This window comes from Watersipora subatra, chromosome 8, assembly GCF_963576615.1.
Source record: "Watersipora subatra chromosome 8, tzWatSuba1.1, whole genome shotgun sequence".
NCBI classification, from domain to species: domain Eukaryota; kingdom Metazoa; phylum Bryozoa; class Gymnolaemata; order Cheilostomatida; family Watersiporidae; genus Watersipora; species Watersipora subatra.
Genome location: NC_088715.1, coordinates 39914036 through 39936261, shown reverse-complemented (window position 1 = coordinate 39936261; position 22226 = coordinate 39914036). Strand labels below are relative to the sequence as shown.

General features: G+C 36.1%; 1 protein-coding gene and 1 long non-coding RNA gene across 4 annotated transcripts; one reads left to right on the top strand and one right to left on the bottom strand.

Annotated features, from left to right (window-relative positions):
* Nucleotides 1-524: 524 nt before the first annotated feature.
* Nucleotides 525-3963, bottom strand: LOC137402023 (uncharacterized). Its single transcript, XR_010979421.1, has 3 exons — nucleotides 3811-3963; nucleotides 3506-3558; nucleotides 525-1156 (listed from the first exon to the last, which is right to left on the bottom strand). It is a non-coding gene; the product is annotated as an uncharacterized lncRNA (long non-coding RNA).
* A 154-nt stretch (nucleotides 3964-4117) lies between these two features.
* Nucleotides 4118-21807, top strand: LOC137401646 (uncharacterized). Of its 3 annotated transcripts, XM_068088096.1 has the most exons (8): nucleotides 4122-4186; nucleotides 8411-8747; nucleotides 9488-9686; nucleotides 10433-10513; nucleotides 13454-13610; nucleotides 13984-14219; nucleotides 17086-17192; nucleotides 20801-21807. In XM_068088096.1, exons 3-8 carry the CDS (start codon nucleotides 9522-9524, stop codon nucleotides 21033-21035), a joined length of 981 nt encoding a protein of 326 aa, XP_067944197.1. In that variant the 5' UTR covers nucleotides 4122-4186; nucleotides 8411-8747; nucleotides 9488-9521; the 3' UTR covers nucleotides 21036-21807. The 3 variants fall into 3 exon arrangements, with proteins under 3 accessions (XP_067944196.1, XP_067944197.1, XP_067944198.1); XM_068088095.1 differs by lacking the exon at nucleotides 8411-8747 and having other exon boundaries at nucleotides 4118-4186; XM_068088097.1 differs by lacking the exons at nucleotides 4122-4186; nucleotides 8411-8747 and adding an exon at nucleotides 4198-4259.
* The last annotated feature ends 419 nt before the right edge of the window (nucleotides 21808-22226 follow it).

Genomic DNA, 22226 nt, shown 5'->3' with positions numbered 1-22226 from the left:
TAGGTTAATGCTGCCATGTGCCACATCGTAGACCATATTTTGCATTTTAGCACGCACTATGAATCTTTTTTATACATGACTATTTTAACAAAGGGCAGACTTCATTAAAGAATGGAAGATATTACATGAACAGCCATCGGCTTGAACTTTAATGACAGCTCTATTAAAGAGTGGTGTAGGGAATTTCCTGCTATTATTTTGTGTATGATTGGAAGTGCAAGTGCATTCAAGTACCTGGGTGTGACTGTGTGTATATACTTATACTCCTGTAATTCAAATATCTCTTCATTTAAGTTTTAGAATTAGTAGAGAGTAATACCCAGTTGCCGATTTATAGAGAAGCTTCATCTGTTCATCTACATAGTATCGATCAGAATCAAGTCATTGTCAAAAAACAAAAAATCAATGCCACAAACTTTTGATGTACGTATTTTTAAAAATTATATATTGTAAAGATCAGCTTTACATATTTGTATAAATATGCCAAAAAGAACATTTATTAAAATGCATCAAGCTAAGCTCAGATGTATGTATTTATTTTCATACTGCAATTAGAACGAGAGTATACATTAGTTAGAGAGTTACTAACGAGGGTCCAAATACATGATTACATGATACATGAGCCAGCGATGGTATAATAATTCATCAACCGGGATATGCTAGTGACTCAAGATCGCTTCAAAGGAGCTCAAAAAGTTGATACCTCCATGATGTCATATATTAGGCGGTAAGGAATTTCAGACTTTTGCCACACTGATAAGCAACTTGCCAGTTTTAACAAGCAGTCAAGGAAGGAAGCAAAAAAGAAAGCAGTGACTGCCTAAATGACTTCTGAGCGTGTAGTTGACAAACTGATAAGATATAACATTGTGGAAAAAGATGAACAGAAGAAGTTGGGCGATTAAAGACAGATTAATCTCAGCAGCTCCTTTTGGATAATAACATTCTCAATTAGGTGAATATTTGATACAAGCTTTATTAATACAATATGAAATTCTACTGTGTGTTGTTATAATTTATTTGATATCAGCCATGTACAGAAGAAGATAAAGAAGGTAACAAGTTACATCACCATGCAGCTCACATAACAGATTCCCAGAATTTCGACATCTACAAATTCCATCTTTAGGATTATCACCATCACATGACACCAGAGCTGGAAAAAAACCACGGTTTTTATGAAAAAACCGAAAAACCAGGTTTTTTGGTTCTAAATCGGTTTTTATGGTTTAAACCAGTTTTTACGGTTTGTATAATTTTACCAAGGTTTTTGCAATTTTATGTCTAATTAACATCACTTACTATAGCTGCATGATTGAGTATTGAACATGCATATGTGAAATCATCTGTTAAAGATGGTACTGTGGGAGTTATGGGAAAAAAGAGAGAAAACAGAAATTTTGGAATGAGTCTTTCATCAAACATGATTGATGAAATACAGAGCAGAAATTTTATGCCATAAAGTGAATATTTTACATACAGCTCTATGTATAAGTAGGAATTTTAATCCAAGTGATTAGTCATGCGGTAGTGTAGAGCAGAGAATAATGCATTGCTAGTGTTTGAAAAAGTGGCAGATGACTCAATTTCTACCACCTGAATACCAGCATCACTGTTTAAATTGGTGTTTTCAGCTTGATATTTTGGTATGTGAGCTTTAAGCCAATTTTCGTGATTCCGCGTTACGACAGCACACCTATTACATTTTGCCTTAAAACCTCTGCCTTTTGCATTTCGAGTGAAAAGCTGCCAAATGTGATCCTGTTTGCGAGGCGTGTTGGAAATTTGAGACACAACTTCAACTTTTCAAAACACAAAAGACTTGATAAACTGAATTCTAACAGTCCAACTACTTTGGCTTGTGCCCAATAAATGAAATATTAGTTTGCAAACTTAAAGCTTTTGCTCAAAAGGATTTTATTGTCTTAATTTCGAACTATAAGAACTCCTTTCTCACTGGCCAGACTTGAGAAAGTATTTATTCATTATTAGAGACGACGATCGGATTAGTATATTTCACACGGTTTTTAAATTTGATCATTAAAAAACCATTATATCTCTTGATAAAAGCAATTGAAAATGAAATTCAGTAACTCATTGTTGTGCTAGGATTTCATGTAGTTTTAACTTGAGCTCTGCCACCACTGTACTACAGTGTCATAAATAAACTTCCACAGCTGATAATTACATATAATTGTATTTTTACCGCATATGAACCACTTGGAGCTTAAAATATTATGTTTTTACAAAAAATAATGAAAAAACAAAAAAAACATAAATACTGGTTTTTTCGGCTGGTTTAAACCATCGGTTTAAACCGAGCCAACCCTGCATGACACCCACCCATTCATTCCACTACTAGAACATTAAGAACGTTACATGTGAGGATTCCAGATAATCTCTAAAAGCTAGTATTTAGAAATCAGATTAAAACTCCTAAAAGAGTGTTGGACCCTCGGTCAGCGACAACACCCAGACGATAACAGCCTGTGCCATGCGGTGTCTCAAGATCCGCATCTGGTACCAATCTACACCAGACCAGGAATTAAAGTTAGATATTAAATATTATGAAACCTCCGCTGGAAGAACATCAGAACGTAGCCAGGAACCACTGAAATTACAAGACTCAGATTTGAAAACCTAAAACGTATAGTGTCACTCCTGGGAACCAATGCTAACTCTTAACCAATGTAAAAGGACAAAGATTCACTCATATACTTCAGTATTTCAGCATAGCTTCATCATGGTTGGCAAACGTGTCAGCAGATTAAGTGGAAGAGTCGCTTCGCAAGAGAACAAGAGGGTGACTTTATTGTAAGTCTCTAGCAGGGATTACCTGTATGTCACAGTTTTCATTTCCATAATTCATTTCCATAATTCATTTCCATTTTACTTCCATTTCCATGACATTTCCATATTATTTCCATATCATTGCCATTTCCATAATTCATTTCCATAATTCATTTCCATATTGTTTCCATTTCCATAACATTTCCATAATTCATTTTCATATTATTTCCATAACATTTCTATAATTCATTTCCATATTATTTCCATTTCTATAACATTTCCATAATTCATTTCCATATTATTTCCATTTCCATAATTCATTTCCATGATTCATTTTCATAACATTTTCATAATTCGTTTCCATATTATTTCCATAACATTTCCATAATTCATTTCCATATTATTTTCATAACATTTCCATAATTCATTTCCATATTATTTCCATTTCCATAATTCATTTCTATATTATTTCCATTTACATAACATTTAAATATTTATAACATAAATTTTCCATATCCATTTCCATAAAATTATGGAAATACTTATGTTTATGGAAATGGATAATTAAACATTTCCATAATATGTTTAGCGATCCGTGGTCTCTAGAAATTACTCTGTATTTTTATAACTTAGTCTAGAGTGTAACTTATTATATCCTTTTCTTGTTCTCAAATAAACATAAGGTTTTGAGAAAAACCTGTTTTATATTCCATACCTTAGAGGCTTTAGGGAATCCCTTTCTCAGAGTATAGTCCTAGATTCTCATATCTAGGAAGGTCAGTTGTAGAATCTTGATTACATTAATCAACAAAACAACAGTCATTAATCAAGACGGGTCCTTATCTAAGAAGTTAGTATTAACCATTAAGCAGTGCATCTGCATTTAATGATAAACTTGAGCTACTCCCTCACAGCTGTAAGATTATTTGGTAGGACAATCCAATACCGCCAATAATCAACACAACAATGTAAAAGAATAATGTAATCAGAGTAATGTGGATATAAGCAGGTAATAGATACCAAAAAAATAAGGTAGAGCAACTGGTAAAATGTACTAATGCAAGATTTCCAACTTGGGCATCAATAAAGTTGGTGTCTTGTTAGTGTTTACTAATAATGGCTAATAATTAACAACGACATAACAGTTGAAAGAATCCTGCCCGGAATTGTCGCCTTTCTGTCCACTGTGTCGCCCTTTCGTCTGAAGTTGACGCCTGTCGAACCGAAAGTGTCGCCTAAACATTTGTCGCCTTAGCGACTGTCGCCTAACTATCCATAAACGTTATTGGAATGTGTCATAGAGCGTATCCTATAGCTTATTATTGTTGTGAGTTGTACGCCCGCGACTGCTACATCGTATGTGCTCCAACTTCTGAGCGTAAAATGATTTTTCACGGTAAGTTTTTACGTCAACAGTAATTGTTATGGTCATCCGAAGCTTGTCTCTATCAGGTTAAAAAATTGTAAAGGTAGTCTTGAGTTGAACCATAGAAATAACTTCATACCGTTTATACTCTCATATCTAGCAATTTGCTTGAACGAACGATGGATATGGAAAAATTAAGTTATGCATAACCTATGTAAAGCCACGCACAACGTCAGTGTCGAATTTGTTTTGTCATCTTATTCTATTCGGACCATGTTTAGTGTGTGGACTTTTGTTTAGCTTGTGTGAACTAATTTGATTATGACTGGTTCATACATTAGTGAAGGTGTTGTTATATTTGATATCAGCTATGTAGGCTACGGATAGACCTAAAGAAAATAACAAGTTAAATCACCACGCAGCTAACATAATAGATTTTCAGAGTTACGACATTCACAAGTCTCATCTCTGGGATTAACACCATCACTTGACAACCTACCCATTCCACTACTAGAACATTAAAAGCGTTACATATCAGTGTTATAGATAATCACTAAGAGCTAGTAATTAAAACTCGGATTGAACTCCTAGCTTTATCATGGCGGCAGACGTGTCAGCAGATCAAGTGGAAGAGTCACTCTGCAAGAGAACAAGAGGGCAACTATATTTTGAGTCTCTAGAAATTGGTTTATATTCTAATAACTTAGTCTAGAGTGTAACTTATTATATCCTTTTCTTGTTTTTAAATAAACATAAGAAAAAAACATAAACATAAAAAAAAAAAAGACTTAGTGATCGAAGGGACCCTCTCTTGCTTTTCATGAGGCTCTAGGGACTAAACATCATCCAGATCCAGATAAGGTTTTGAGAAAAACCAGTTTTATATTTCACACCTTAGGGATTCTTTTTCTCAGAGTATAGTCCTAGATTCTCATATCTAGGAAGGTCAGTTGTAGAATCTTGATTACATTACTCATCGAAACATTGATTAAACAGGCATTAATCAGGGTTGGTTCTTATGTGAGAAGTTAGTAGGCCTACTAACAATTAAGCATCTGCATTCAATAATAAACTTGAGTTACCCCCTAACAGTTGTAAGATTACTTGGTAGAACAATCCAATACTATCAATAATCAACACACCGGTGTTAAGTGAAGTAAAATCAAAACAACTCTCGAACCAGGCTAACCAGAAACTGATGCTTGGTTATAGTAGCTAAGACACCTCCAATAATTAACCACACTTCGACACTACCAGCTTAAGAGCCGTTAATACAGACTCGCTTTACATTATACAGAGTTCATACCAGATCTCACGGCCGATAGCAGACTGGATATACCAACGCAACCCCAGCAAGAGCTGACAGTTTAGACTATATATCACAGCCAATAGCAGATTGTGTATTGTTGTGTTGGTGATCGATTGAATTGGACTATTCTACCAATTACTCTACAATGTATTGGGAATGGATCAGTTTAGTGAATGCAGATGGGCTGCTTGTGGCTGCAGATGGGCTGCTGTAGTTATCGCCAATAGCTCTTATGTAAAGTCTGATTTTGTTTATTGACTGCTTTAATCAATTTATCTTGTTGATTAATGTAACTAAGATCTTACAGTTGAACTTCCCAGATGCTGTAATTTAGAACTACAGTTTCAAAAGAAATGAGATTCCTTAGGTAAAGAATGTCAAGGGGTTTTCCCATAACCCCATGTTTACGTTAAGAACAAGAAACAGATATAATAGTTATAATATTAAACTAGATTATAAGAATTGAAAGTAAATGTCTGAAACTTAAAATATAGTCGCTCTCTAATTTTTTCGGTAATCGACTCTTCGGCTCACTCTGCTGTCTGCCATGATGAAGCTGTGTTGAACGTGTGAAGAATATGAGTGAATATTCATCCTTTTATATTGATTCAGGCATAGCATAGCTTTAATGTCCAGGAGTGAAACTACATGTTTCAGGTCTTTGATTTTGGTTCTTGTATTTGGGGGTTTTTGGCTACTCCTTGTTGTTTTCTGTCTGCGGAGATTTCAACATGTGTAATCTCTAATCATAATATCAAGTCTGGTAGAGAGAGGTACCAGATACGGATCTTGATATCGCATGACGCAGGTTGTCATAGTTTGTGTTATGACTGCAATCTTTTGGCGATTATCTGAGATTTCCTTATGCCAAGTTCTCAATATTCTAGTAGTACAATAGGTAGGTTGAATCTGGACGTTGGCTTGTAATGGTGATCATCTCATCTCCGGAATTCTCAGATGCTATATCCGTGAGAATCGGCTATAAAATTTTATTATTCTTTTTGTCTATCTGTATATGGCTGACGACAGATATAACAGTATATACCAGCCAACCCCAGCAAGAGTCGATAATACAGAATATATATCACAACCGATAGCAGACTACAAATATCAAGGCAAAACCAACATGAGCCGATAAATCAGACTCTAAGTATATCACAGCTGATAAAAGACTGAATATACCAGCGCAACCTCAGCAAGATCTGACAATTCAGACTCTATATGTCATAGCCAATAGCAGACTGCATATATCAGTGCAACTCCAGCGAGAGCCGACAATACATGCTCTATATATCACAGCCGATAGTAGTCTGTGTATATATTAGCGCAAACCTTTGACCCAAGCAGTCTAAGTTATAAATGAAGACCCATTATACTTGAACAAATTTATTATAGTATCATAGTATGTTTTATCATACTAACCAAATTCCGACTGCCTCTCAAATGCAGAAACAATATTTATATAAGCGAGCAGAAGCAAATTCAACATATTATTGGTGGTTACAAGTAGTTGAAATTTGTAGTTCAAAACGGCCGTTGTTTTAAAAAAAACGTGTGATTTACAAGTAAACACCTGATATAAAAATTTGGCTAAATTTTTGTAATCATTAATTAATATGGGAAAAGAGTTAATAATAAAACAAAGAACCAATGAGTATTTCTTCTCTAATTTCAGATGATGATTTTCTGCTCGTAAGTCTAAGGTAGCATGTGCCTTATAATTCTTTTAGCGGGCGCATTTTGGCTTGTATTTATTCCAGCAAGCGCCTTCGCCTCTGTTAGCCGTGGAAACATGTCATAATTTTAATTCTCTAGTTGGATACATAAGCCCAAATTGATTCGCTAGTGCAGTTTTAGCCTTTGTTTCCATTCTCTCTTCGGCCCTTCTCAGTGCCCCCAACATATAATAAGGAGTTGTAATTTCGCTTTAGTGGTGGAAAGTCATTTTTCATCAAATTGACTACATAAGTTATTGTAAGCAACACTGATATTTATACCAGTAAAAGTTACTTCTTTATTTCATAAGTCAAACAATTAAAATACACAACTAACAAAATTCTAAACAATAGTATTAATGACAGAAGATTAGAATAGCCAATAAAGTTTACTCGAATGGTCGTCGATTTTCGTTGCTCAGTCTCGTAAGGCTGCGAGTCATTACAGTCAAACAAGAGTCATGAAAGTCTTTTGATATAGTGGCTCAGCAGTTGAGATAGTGAAGAAGGGGCTAAGCTGATGGTGGAGAAGGAGGCTTAATAGGTATGGATAAGATAGAGGGTCCACAGGCAGATGGAAGAAAAAGGGAAGCTCCAGAGGCAGATGAACACGCCTCAGCAGGCAGGGGGTGAGTGGGAGCTTCAGCAGGCCCTTGGGAAGAGAGAGATGCTGAGTCGTCGTAGCTGTTGTCTTTTATAGACGTCTTTACTAGCTTGTGAGAAGGTGTTTAGGCATTCAAGTTCTGTTCTTTATGTAGCAGAGGGTTAGCAATGAGCAAACTTGTCTTAAGTACATCATGAGAGTGTAATGATTGGAAATGATGACTAACTCCAATTGTTTTGGTCATGTCTAGTAGAATTATAATTCCGTTTTGATGGTTTTCTGGCACATCTATGGATGTCTCTTTCCTCATAAGCTACTTCTACAGGAGGTTTTGTAAGTTGCTTGTAGATGAGTATATGATGACTGTCTTAATTGCTGGTCCTCTAATGTATTAGGTATCATGTTCATTGTAATATTACGTATGTCTCCGGCGTTAAGGCGTTTCTCCATTGTGCTATCTGTTTTTGCTAATACTTCTATGCAACAACCCTCTGCTCACTAGGAGCAATACAGCATTTTTCATTTGTGTTGTGTATGAATCACAGTTATTGAGTTGCATGTAAGGTCCTTCAGGTCGCAGAAGCTAATGTCATTTGTTGAACAACAGGTTTGGCATCTCTCTGTAGGCCTATCAGAGGAGTTAGGTGTGGTGTATTGCCCAGAGCTGTGCTCTAATCGCCTTCTAAGATGTCTATAAAAAAAGAATGAAATCAGATAAACAGCCCAGTCTCATAAAAAACAGACAGCCAACAGATAAGGTTAATGCAATCAAAAGTTAAAGACTGATACAATTACCACCCTGTTGTCCACCGCATACTGCACACCAAAAGACTAGTATTAAAGGTGGCCACAATTTAAGTTTCACATGTAGAGAGTGTTCCATCCAGTTTGGTGAAAAGCCTCTGCAAAAGCCAGAGGATACCAAGGCAAAAGCTTCTACCCAGTTGCGGACATATCCACAAAGTGAGTGCTGGCAAATGAATTCACTCTAAAACACAAATGATGCTTTAGCACGAATACAGAATCATTTTAAGGCAACAACTTCAATTTGTTCATCTGCTTGAGATCATTAGCTGCTTTGAGATGTGTGAGAGCTGGCTTTAAAGTAGATGTGACTCTGACAAAGTCTATGCATTTCGCGCAACTGATTATGGGGTAGACCACTATGTCTAAATTCAGAGTAACATTTCTGTTAAATACTATCAAATGATTTAGCATTTATGTGCATGAACAATTGAGCATGACAATGAGTCATTGAAAACACAAATCGTTATCATTATGTTGACAGTTGTTGACTTGTCTAATTAGCGCTTGATTGGGCCAAATGCTTTTACACATGACGTGATTGGAAATGTATTACTAGAGCACCGTTATTTTGATGGCTGTTGAGAACTAGTTTATATATGAAGGCTGTTGAGAACTAGTCTATATATGAAGACTGTTGAGAACTAGTTTATATATGAAGACTGTTGAGAACTAGTCTTTATATGAAGACTGTTGAGAACTAGTTCATATATGAACACTGTTGAGAACTAGTTTATATATGAACACTGTTGAGAACTAGTCTATATATGAAGACTGTTGAGAACTAGTTTATATATGAAGACTGTTGAGAACTAGTCTATATATGAAAACTGTTCAGAACTAGTCTTTATATGAAAGTCTTTATTGATTGTTAACTATTACTGATACACTTGTTGTAGTCCACTTTCGACTTGAAAAGAGAATTTGTTAACAATGAAGTCTCTGAAAGACTTAAACTTCCGTTTGATGCGGCAGTTTGAATGTGACAAATGCAGCATTTTGTGGAGCTGTTCCATGGATATTCATCCAACAGGTCACACCGATTTAGAGAATATTACAGTTCGGCAGATGTTGGAGAGTGCTTTGCTAGCCAGCAAAGTAAGTAGATGGTTTCTTACTGTAAAAGTAGTGTTGCAGTGCTCTGTCTATAGATTAAGTAGCGGTAGGTTTCAACCCTGTACTGTCTTCTCTACAGTACAAGGTTGAAACCTGTACTGTAGAGAAGACAGTACCGGGATGGAAAAAGAGCCATCAGCATCGGTTCCACAGTGATTGGAAACTCTTTCTTTTTTTCCTCCCTCTTTTTTCTCTCTATTTCCATCTCTTTCTCTCTCACTTTTTTTCTCTCTTTCTCTCACTAGCTCTTTCAGTTTTCAATTTTTCCTGAAGGAATGGCAAGAGCTGAAACATCGGGATGCTTATACGTTAAGTTGAAGGCATTTTTGTGAAAAACTCTGGCGATGTTGGTTAGGTTCTATGGCAGAATGGAGGACTTATCCACATATTTGAACAAGGAAGTAATCTAGGAACACATGAAAGGCGTTTGGAGCTCCGACATACAACTTGGCAGATGACACAAGCAAATATTTTATTTACTGCTCAAAATGCCTCCATGATTTTCCTCTTTCCAAATCTATCTGCTTTCTTTTTGCCCCAAAAAAATATCTGGAACTCGCAGATTCTCTCATATTATGCCTGCAGTCTAATGTTACTACACATACATATGAATTTAAGACATCAGTATATCTAAATTTACTTTATTATTACAATGTTTTGTCTAGCTAGCACGAATATTCGCTCTTGATTAACTAGACATTTTATCACTCTATGCTTTGCTGTTCTAGTCTGAGCTCTTTAAAGCAATTGATGGTGGAGACCTGGAGCATGCTAAGGATATCATGTCTCGTAAAGTCAGAGATTGTCCTGTGAGTCTCACTCGTAGCACCAATTTAACCCTTTTTTTTCTCATAGTGATTCACAGCTTGTGTTACAATCCTATGACATACTATCATATATTTACGTCTTACCACTTGAGTCGCTTTTTAACATAACCTAGAGGTGTATGGGTAAAAATGCTTTTTCCTGACCGAAGGTTCGGGGTAGGAGGTGTATCATCTCATACCTCGATCATTTCATACCTCGATCATTTCATACCTCGATCATTTCATACCTCGATCATTTCATACCTCGATCATATCATACCTCAATCATCTCATACCTCGATCATCTCATACCTCAATCATTTCATACCTCGATCATTTCATACCTCGATCATCTCATACCTCGATCATCTCATACCTCGATCATTTCATACCTCGATCATTTCATACCTCGATCATTTCATATCTCGATCATTTCATACCTCGATCATATCATACCTCGATCATTTCATACCTCGATCATTTCATACCTTGATCATTTCATACCTCAACCATCTCATACCTCGATCATCTCATACCTCGATCATCTCATACCTCAATCATCTTATACCTCGATCATCTTTTACTTCAATCATCTTATACCTCAATCATCTTATACCTCAATCATCTTTTACCTCGATCATATCATACCTCAATTATCTTTTACCTCAATCATCTCATACCTCAATCATTTCATAACTCAATCATCTCATACCTCAATCATCTTATACCTCAATCATCTCATACCTCGATCATCTCATACCTCAGTCGTCTCAAAATTACCATTACACATGGAAACAATTACAGAAAAACTATCATGGTTTTTCTGTAATTGTCGGAGACGCACAATTGAAATTCCCCATATACCATTTACACCTAGACCGTATGCATATACCTAGACCATATACATACCCCTACATCATATACATACATCCACATCATATGCATACACCTACACCATATGCATATGCCTACACCATATGCATACACCTACACCATATGCATACACATACACCATATACATACACCTACACCATATACATACACCTACACCATGTACATACACCTACACCATATACATACACCTACACCATATACATACACCATATACATACCCCTTCACCATATACATACACCTACTCCATATACATACACCTACATCATATGCATACACCTACACCATATACATACACCTACACCATATGCATACACATACACCATATACATACACCTACACCATATACCTACACCATATACATACACCTACACCATATACATACACCTACACCATATACATACACCTACACCATATACATGCACCTACACCATATACATACACCTACACAATATACATACACCATATACATACCCCTACACCATATACATACACCATATACATACCCCTACACCATATACATACACCTACACCATATACATACCCCTACACCATATACATACACCTACACCATATACATGCACCTACACCATATACATACACCTACACCATATACATACACCATATACATACCCCTACACCATATACATACACCAACACCATATACATACACCTACACCATATGCATACACATACACCATATACATACACCTACACCATATACCTACACCATATACATACACCATATACATACCCCTACACCATATACATTCACCTACACCATATACATACACCTTCATCATATGCATACACCTACACCATATACATACACCTACACCATATGCATACACATACACCATATACATACACCTACACCATATACATACACCTACACCATATGCATACACCTATATCATATACCATAAATACGAGGTCTGATCCAAAAGTTCTTGGAATGGAGTTGTATACTCGTGCATATTTGCAGGATGGAAAAACCCATTGCAAGGTTGGCTGGGAAACACCTCTGGAGTGTTTTCACAAATTTTCAGGATGCTATGACAATGCGTTCTCATGTGAGCTAACGATATGTCAAGGTCTGTCCGGTTCTTCTGTCGTTTTTTTAACAATTTTATCGTCATGTCTAATCAATCGGAACAGCGTATTTGCATTAAATTTTGTGCGAAATTAGGGAAAACAAGTACTCAGACAGTTGAAATGTTAACTATTGCTTTTGAAAATGCTGGTCTAAAAAAACACACAAGTTTTTGAGTGGTACAAACGTTTTTGTGAAGGTAGAGACAGCACTGAAGATGACGCGAGGTCTGGCAGACCAGCGTCGCCAAGAACCTGCTCGTAAATTGACAGTGTGAGGTCACTAGTCATGCCAGATCGACGTTTAATCATTAGAGATATCTGGAGAGACTGGACTTAGTTTTGGAACTGTTCAAAAAGTTTTAACTGACAATTTAAACAATTTTTTAACAATTTAAACGAGTCGCAGCAAAGTTCGTGCCAAGCTTGCTGGCTGATGACCAAAACGAGCTCAGGATGCATGCTTGCAAAGATTTTAAGGAAGCTTTCAGGAATGATCAAAACTTTATTTTAAAGATCGTAATATCCTTGTTTTTCCTAATTTCACACAAAATTTAATGCAAATGCGCTGTTCTGGATTATTAGACATGACGATAAATTTTTTTTTAAGTGACGGAAGCACCTGACAGACCTTGACATATCATCGGCTCACGTGAGAACGCGTTGTCATAGCAGCTTGAAGTTTTGTGACAACACTCCAGAGGTGTTTCCCAGCCAACCCTGCAATGGGTTTTTCCATCGTGCAAATATGCACAAGTATACAACTCCATTCCGGGAACTTTTGGATCAGACCTCGTATATCATACACAATCCCTCTACAGTCAAACTTCCACTCTACTATTACCTCTTTACATATGTCGAGGTATATATCAGTATCAGTGTATACCAGTATATATCAGTATATATCAGTATATATCAGTATATATCAGTATGTATCAGTATGTATCAGTATCTTGTAGGAAAATGTGGAGATAAAATGCCGAAGTATAGCCATGTTCTCCTGCCCAGCATGTTCGTCGCCGAGAGCAGAGCTTATTGACAGTATCAGATCAAACTTGAGTAGCGCAAAGACAGAAACCTCCAGCTATACATTGACTTTTGAAACCCTCTACTCTGGTAGGTTATAGAAGGGGGATAAGTCCTAACGGGTTCTCCTTTCATCATTTTACAGTAAAATAGCAGCCACCTGCCGCTACCTGTCATTTCATTTTCATATTTAGCTATTTCCATGCACACGCGCAGTCTAATATAGGTTTATTGGATAACAAGGTCTCGCTTTTAGATATTTTATGGCAGATGATTAAGGATAACAATCAAATTGCAAAGATTATCTTTAAATGTGTTCATATAATAAAACTGGTTTTGTATTGAAATATTGTTTCTGCATATGTATATTTATTAAAATTCTAGTTGCATAGAATTAACTGGCTCTGTTCAAGGAATTTTATTGCGAAATCCTATTTTGAGACAGTGCTAAACTTATTTTTAGGTGCTGCCAAGCTTCAAGAGCAGCCAGCAACCTGTCGGTCACTTCCTCCTACACCACCCGGATCACGTTCGCATCAACATCCTTCCATTGCCCTTCGACCCCTCCCTCTGCCTCCTTCGTCATCTGCTGCTCGATCACAAAAAGTTAAGGAACAGTTGAGTCTTGAGAGCAGCAAGCAGTCAAGAGATACTAATTTCACAAACAATGTTTTCAGTTGTACAACAACAAAAAAAAGTGTAAGTTTTCATTAGTCAAACTGAAATGTAGTACCTAATCACTGGCTGATACATTTACAAGGCTTTCGCATGGTACAATAACAATAATGGTACAATAACAATAATGGTACAATAACAATAATGGTACATTAACAATAATGCTACAATAACAATAATGGTACAATAACAATAATGGTACAGTAACAATAATGGTACAGTAGCAATAATGCTACAGTAATAATAATGCTACAATAACAATAATGGTACAATAACAATAATGGTACAATAACAATAATGGTACAATAACAATAATGGTACAATAACAATAATGGTACAATAACAATAATGGTACAATAACAATAATGGTACAATAACAATAATGGTACAATAACAATAATGGTACAATAACAATAATGGTACAATAATAATAATGGTATAATAACAATAATGGTACAATAACAATAATGGTACAATAACAATAATGGTACAATAACAATAATGGTACAATAATAATAATGGTACAATAATAATAATGGTATAATAACAATAATGGTACAATAACAATAATGGTACAATAACAATAATGGTACAGTAACAATAATGGTACAATAACAATAATGGTACAATAACAATAATGGTACAATAACAATAATGGTACAGTAACAATAATGGTACAATAACAATAATGGTACAATAACAATAATGGTACAATAACAATAATGCTACAATAACAATAATGGTACAATAACAATAATGGTACAATAACAATAATGGTACAATAACAATAATGGTACAATAACAATAATGGTACAATAACAATAATGGTACAATAACAATAATGGTACAGTAACAATAATGGTACAATAACAATAATGGTACAATAACAATAATCGTACAATAACAATAATGGTACAATAACAATAATGGTACAATAACAATAATGGTACAATAACAATAATGGTACAATAACAATAATGGTACAATAACAATAATGGTACAGTAACAATAATGGTACAATAACAATAATGGTACAATAACAATAATCGTACAATAACAATAATGCTACAGTAACAATAATGGTACAATAACAATAATGCTACAGTAATAATAATGGTACAATAACAATAATGGTACAATAACAATAATGGTACAATAACAATAATGGTACAATAACAATAAGGGTACAATAACAATAATGGTACAATAACAGTAATGGTACAATAACAGTAATGGTACAATAACAATAATGGTGTAATAACAATAATGGTACAATAACAATAATGGCACAATAACAATAAGGGTACAATAACAATAATGGTACAATAACAGTAATGGTACAATAACAGTAATGGTACAATAACAATGATGGTGTAATAACAATAATGGTACAACAACAATAATGGTGTAATAATAAAAAAATGTGCATTGTAATGGGGGTCATATTTTCATTTACAAGTTAATTTCCTTAATTGAAAGTGCTAAATCGAATAAAATCACACAAAATGAAATGCAACTTATAAATTACTTGGCTAGAAACTGAGGATATGCAGTAATCCCTCCTACTTCATGGCTTCAATTATTGCGGCTTCACATTAGCAACCTTCATTAGGATATGTATAGCAACGCTCTGTCCCTCTCATCGCTATGTCATGAATGCAGAGTGCACAGGCTATTCATATGAAAGTCTGACTATCTCTCCTTCATCTACAGAGAATCACCTATAAGCACTTTCCAGCATTTTGCTATCCTGATGCTGATTGGCTCAGCATTATTTAGCGTAGACCTTGGCTCTTGTCCGACTTGAGCTTTGCCGAATCAGTCTCATTAATCACTTATGGATGTCATTATTGTATATACAATGTACTACACATGTACAAGTATGCCGTGTGTACATACATATAGTCTATAAAGTAATTGTGAATTCAATTAATATACAATACAAGTAAAGTCGTATACTTCTATTGTATCATGTGTGTAGATGCTTGTATATCATGTGTAGATGATTGTGTATCGTATGTGTAGATGATTGTGTATCATATGTGTAGATGATTGTGTATCATGCGTGTAGATGATTGTGTATCATGCGTGTAGATGATTGTGTATCATGTGTAGATGATTGTGTATCGTATGTGTAGATGATTGTGTATCATATGTGTAGATGATTGTGTACCATAAGTGTAGATGATTGTGTATCATGTGTGTGTAGATGCTTGTGTATCATGTGTGTGTAGATGATTGTGTATCATGTGTGTAGATGATTGTGTATCATATGTGTAGATGACTGTGTATCATATGCGTAGATGATTGTGTATCATATGCGTAGATGACTGTGTATCATATGCGTAGATGATTGTGTATCATGTGTAGATGATTGTGTATCATATGGGTAGATGGTTATGTATCATGTGTGTAGATGATTGTGTATCATATGTGTAGATGACTGTGTATCATATGCGTAGATGACTGTGTATCATATGCGTAGATGATTGTGTATCATGTGTAGATGATTGTGTATCATATGGGTAGATGGTTATGTATCATGTGTGTAGATGATTGTGTATCATATGTGTAGATGCTTGTGTATCATGTGGATAGATGTGTTAGATGACTAGATGCTGGATTCAAACTGGTGATATGAGTCCTTCATATAAAAGCTCTCATTGTTGAGATTAAAGACTCTAAATACGGAATGTTTTGCATTCCTAATCTCATAGAAGACTGTCTAATGGTCAGCTGTCAAAAGTCAGCTGTCAAAGGGTCTGCTGTCAAAGGTCAGCCGTCAAAGGTCAGCTGGTACTCACTCAAGCAAGAGTCTTCATCAGATTGTGCTGGCGATTGGTCGAACTTTCATTGGCTCATTTGTCAGATTTAGTATTTTACTATTCAGATATGCAAAGTCCTAGAGCAGAAGGCAAAGGGTTGGTACGCTGTGGTTGAGCTTGCCCTAGCGGACGGAGGAAATGATTATCACAGGACCCCTTTTCTTATACTCTGGTTAGTTCGCTTATGCAAGAGTGGTGCTATAGATGGCCAGCGGTTCACTAGCGGTTTCACTTTAGTCCCACAATTTGTTTACCATCAAACACCAGTTTCTATAACATGGTGGTACATCGCTGAGCAGAAGTAATTGAACGCACCGCTGCACTAACCAACACCCCAGACATCTTGATCAAACTACTGTCAAAAGCACGACCAACTGTAACAGGCTTAGTGTCATAGACATGTTTCAGGGCTCTTTGTAATTTCCTAAACAAAGCTTAAGTTTATCATGACCTTGACAGGAATTTCTCAACATGTGATGTAGGATTTGAGCGAATGGTTAGCTCAACCCTGGGGTAGTTTCTAGCATATGAAGTTCAAAGTTTCTCGTATGGTCTCAGTTTCTCAATTTCACACCTTTGTCATGCATAGGATACGCTTTCATCCATAGGATATGCTTCAATGCATAGGATGTGCTTTCATACATAGGATATGCTTCCATGCATAGGATATGCTTCCACGCATAGGATATGCTTCCAGGCATAGGATATGCTTCCACGCATAGGGTATGCTTCCATGCATAGGATGTGCTTCCATGCATAGGGTATGCTTCCATGCATAGGATTTGCTTTCATGCATAGGATGTGCTTCCATGCATAGGATATGCTTCCACACATAGGATATGCTTCCACGCATAGGGTATGCTTCCACGCATAGGGTATGCTTCCATGCATAGGATGTGCTACCATGCTTAGGATGTGCTTCCATGCATAGGACTATGCTTCCATGCACAGGATATGCTTCCATGCATAGGATATGCTTCCATGCATAGGATTTGCTTCCATGCATAGGATATGCTTCCATGCATAGGATGTGCTTCCACGCATAGGATACACTTCCATGCATAGGATGTGCTTCCATGCATAGGATTTGCTTCCACGCATAGGGTATGCTTCCACGCATAAAGTGGATATGCTTCTATGCATAGGATGTGCTTCCATGCATAGGATTTGCTTCCACACATAGGGCATGCTTCCACGCATAGGGTATGCCTTCATGCATAGGATTTGCTTCCATGCATAGGATATGCTTCCATGCATAGGATATGCTTCCACGCATAGGATATGCTTCCACGCATAGGGTATGCTTCTATGCATAGGATGTGCTTCCATGCTTAGGATGTGCTTCCATGCATAGGACTATCATGCTTCCATGCATAGGATATGCTTCCATGCATAGGATATGCTTTCATGGATAGGATTTGCTTCTATGCATAGGATTTGCTTCTATGCATAGGATTTGCTTCTATGCATATCCTATGATTGATATGCATGGATGATTGATATATACCATTGATATGTTCCTTTCATAGCCTTATCTTGCAAACATTATAGTTGATATGTTCCTTTCATAGCCTTGCAAACATTATAGTTGACATGTTCTTTTCATAGCCTTATCTTGCAAACATTATTGTTGACATGTTCCTTTCATAGCCTTGCCAACATTATAGGTGATACGTTTCTATCATAGCCTTATCTTGTAAACATTATAGTTGACATGTTTGTCACATGTGATGCCTTTTCATGTATTTTTAGACTTTTCACGTATTTCATAGACTTTTCATGTATTTCATAAACTTAAGACCATTTCCAACTCTTCCCATCGTATATCGTGGAATTTTGAAAAACATCATAACTTCAGTACATCAACCAACGCATCTCAACGGTCAAGTTTAGCCTTATTCACACCATTCTTTATTCATATTAATGACCCAATGTTGACGATACTGTCTTTCTGACATTTTGTGATAACCTGTTTGCTTTTGAATGCATCCAAAGACTTGCAGTTGATTGGTGTAATAAGAATTATATGGTGATTGATGTCCAGCAATCAAATTACATGCTATTCAACTACAATGGTGGTTTTCTTACTGGCTTTACTTGCCAATAAGTGAATCACTAAACTTTCGGGGTTTATTTTGAATCCCTAATGTGACAAGACCGCGTTTATTCCATACATGACAAGGTGAATTGCAATGTTGATTGATGCAATATTAGCGATTTTTGTTGAATAGAGCAAGTGCCCGCATGATGGGACATCACAAAATGTCCCATCGTTTACGCGTGTTGCACTTCATAGCTCCGGAACTACTATTCTGAAAGCAGTTAATTTTATATTATCTGAAAGCCAAGAAAATACTGCATCAATTAATTCAAAGAATTTCATAATGGGAGGAAATGTGCATGTGTAGTTGGCATAAAATAACTCCAAATGTCAAATTATTACCGTATTCATGAACACGCCCATGCATAACTCTAACTCCGTTAGCCATGGTGCTAAGATTGATAACAACGTTGAAAGAAGAGCTAAGAATCATACGCCGACCATAGCCACTAAATACACCAAAGTTACTGTAGGGAATTATAGTTACTTTCTAATATTAATAAACCATTTTATTACTAATTTTTAATATAGTATAAATTAAAAATATCGTAATAATATATTTATATATAGTGATGAAGTATATAAAGTTATGATGTTTTTTACCAGGGGGTGTTTGCATTAGATAATTAAAGCATAACTGCCACGAACAGCTTTCATGGTTTGTTCAAGGTAAATCAGACACGCTGATTTCGATTTTGTACTTGAAATAAAGATTGGTCCTCTAACTGTCAAAATCATTTCTGTTTGTGAAGGCGTTTTTACAGCGATTCAATATCGGCGTCGCAATCGACACCACAAGCCCCGCTCTTAAATATGTGACGCAACCTCGCTTTTTAGTGACGGAAGTTAGGGTTGTTTAGACCAATCTAGAATGACTAACTGATTTAAATGTCTCTATCGAGATGGGTGTCTTAAAACCCATTATTCTCTAAATTCAACCTTCAAAATAATGTCAGTCTTTTCTGAAAGGTAGATAAATTATTTAACATTGCTTGTAGTTTGTTACAAGATGTTTAATAGGCTGAATGCCAAGAAAAACGAGTTCAAAAAAGCGCGATTTTATCACAAGCTAGCGTTGTTATTGGGTCAATTGTAAGCTAGGTTAGGCTACGCCAAAAAATTAACGATATGCACTATATAGCTAACGCCTTCAAAATTACATCATTTTGCGGAAAAAATGCAAATTAATCTCGAAATTGTTTGCAACTTTTAGTTGACGCAATAAATGTGAAAAATAGTGTAACCATAGTGATCAGCATAGTTGATTTGCTATTTGAATTTTCTACTTAGGGGATTGTAGCAGTTATGGTTCAATATGGGTATTTACTTTTATGCCTCTCTATACGACATTTTCGCCTTACCTTGCCAACACTCGTACGAATTAATATCGTATGGCAGAGGGCCAGTGTACTTTGGCCAAAAAACTATAAACTAGCACATTAGCCTACTGCTCATTTCCTTTTACCTAGGAAGTACTTAGGAGAGGGGAAATTACTATATTACCGTAAACGCAAGATCTTGTAATATATTTTCTTTCACTTGTTGTGTTCGACTGCTTTATCATATTGGTTGTATAGCTGATGGTTGAAAAATAGTCATCCTACTCCCAGAAAACAGCTTGTTTGCACTGCAGTATATTACTACATTACTACTACTAACTACTAACAAATCTTTTGCAGCTTGCAACTGAAAAATGGCTTCAAAGTGGTATTTGAGGACCCGCAGGGAATGCTCTTTATACATCAAGAAACAAAGTTCACTTCTATGAAGGCCCTTTTAAACTACTACAAAACTAACCCTACGAAATGCGGCGCAAACTTTGCTCATCAGCTAACTAGACATGACCTGGTCACTCTGTCGCTGCCCCAACATCCCCTTTGTGCCTCCAAGACAACAGATACTTTAGGCTGTTGATTTTTGTTGCTGATGAGGAACTGCAGACTGAAGACGGAGTCTAAAGCTTGGTTAACCTTTTCATATAACAATCAATTATGAATATCACTGTCTACAATACCATTACTCTCTTGTTCTCTATTTCAGTTATCACAGGTTATCATGGGTTAGCATTACTGGGTGCAATTGATGCAGGACTAGGCATTGTGGCTCAGCGCCTTTAGGCTACTTTCCTCGTGCATTAAAGTCTGTTATTATTTTTGTTATGTATTTCATCACCCAGAACTTCAGTCTTTAAATTGTAATGATAAATGAAAACTGGTAAGGGGGGCGTTGCTAAAGCCAATCATCTTTTAACCCTTTGACTTTTCTACATAAGACAGTTACTCGCGCTTTGGTTGTCATGGCGCCCACCTGGAGTTGTTAGACCACCAACCAGGAGTTGTCATGGCACCCACCTGGAGTTGTCATACCAGCTGCGCAGACCAAGTGACAAGAGTAGCACAACTATGCATCAGTTTCTTAAGGCTCAATATTGAGTATTGCACAGCAGGCTTGTTCTATGCTCCTGTTCTTAACTGTTAATATCTTGTCTCTAGCAAATTTGTGCTGTGCTGTTTTTGAGAAGACATTTTTCAAAGCTTATATTTTTAACCGTAGAATGTATAACCATAAAAGGTATAACCATAGAAAGTAACCTATTCTATTTAGATACATTTACATACCATTTGTTATCTTTTTTTAAATTCCTGTTCCGCCGATTTGGTAACAATTTAATACATGTATCTTTGATAAAGTGTCTCCTCTCCTAATGGTTTTCTCTCTCTTCTCCCTTTGTTAAGCATCATCGGGTTTCTGATAGTGCGACTGTTAAACTGTCAAAGATTAAACTCTAAGCATGGTAATTGGATATATGCAATAGTAGAAGGCCTCTTGTAGTTTTGGTATTCTGCAAGTGTCACTCGATTCATATATGTAGAAAGATAAAAGGACAAGTATTTAAATATTGTACTTTTATCACAGCCCAAAGTCGTTTATGTTCTTTTGTATATGTTCAGCCACACATAAAGCCATCTTTGTACAAATACCTATACATAACCAGCCTAATCTACAGCAATGCGTCTATTAGGCTATGGGTCTAACAGACAAAGGGCTCTAGAAATGAAGTTCCGATGGCATCCACTTTCAATAGCAATTTCTGCAGTGGCTTAG

What these genes read in the sequence shown, in the direction of transcription:
- LOC137401646 (XM_068088095.1), top strand. Translation starts at nt 9,522, where the DNA reads ATGAAGTCTCTGAAAGACTTAAACTTCCGTTTGATGCGGCAGTTTGAA. An exon ending in GTGCTTTGCTAGCCAGCAAA is followed by an intron (nt 9,687 to 10,432) that starts GTAAGTAGATGG and finishes TTGCTGTTCTAG; the next exon opens with TCTGAGCTCTTTAAAGCAAT. An exon ending in TTTTGAAACCCTCTACTCTG is followed by an intron (nt 13,611 to 13,983) that starts GTAGGTTATAGA and finishes ACTTATTTTTAG; the next exon opens with GTGCTGCCAAGCTTCAAGAG.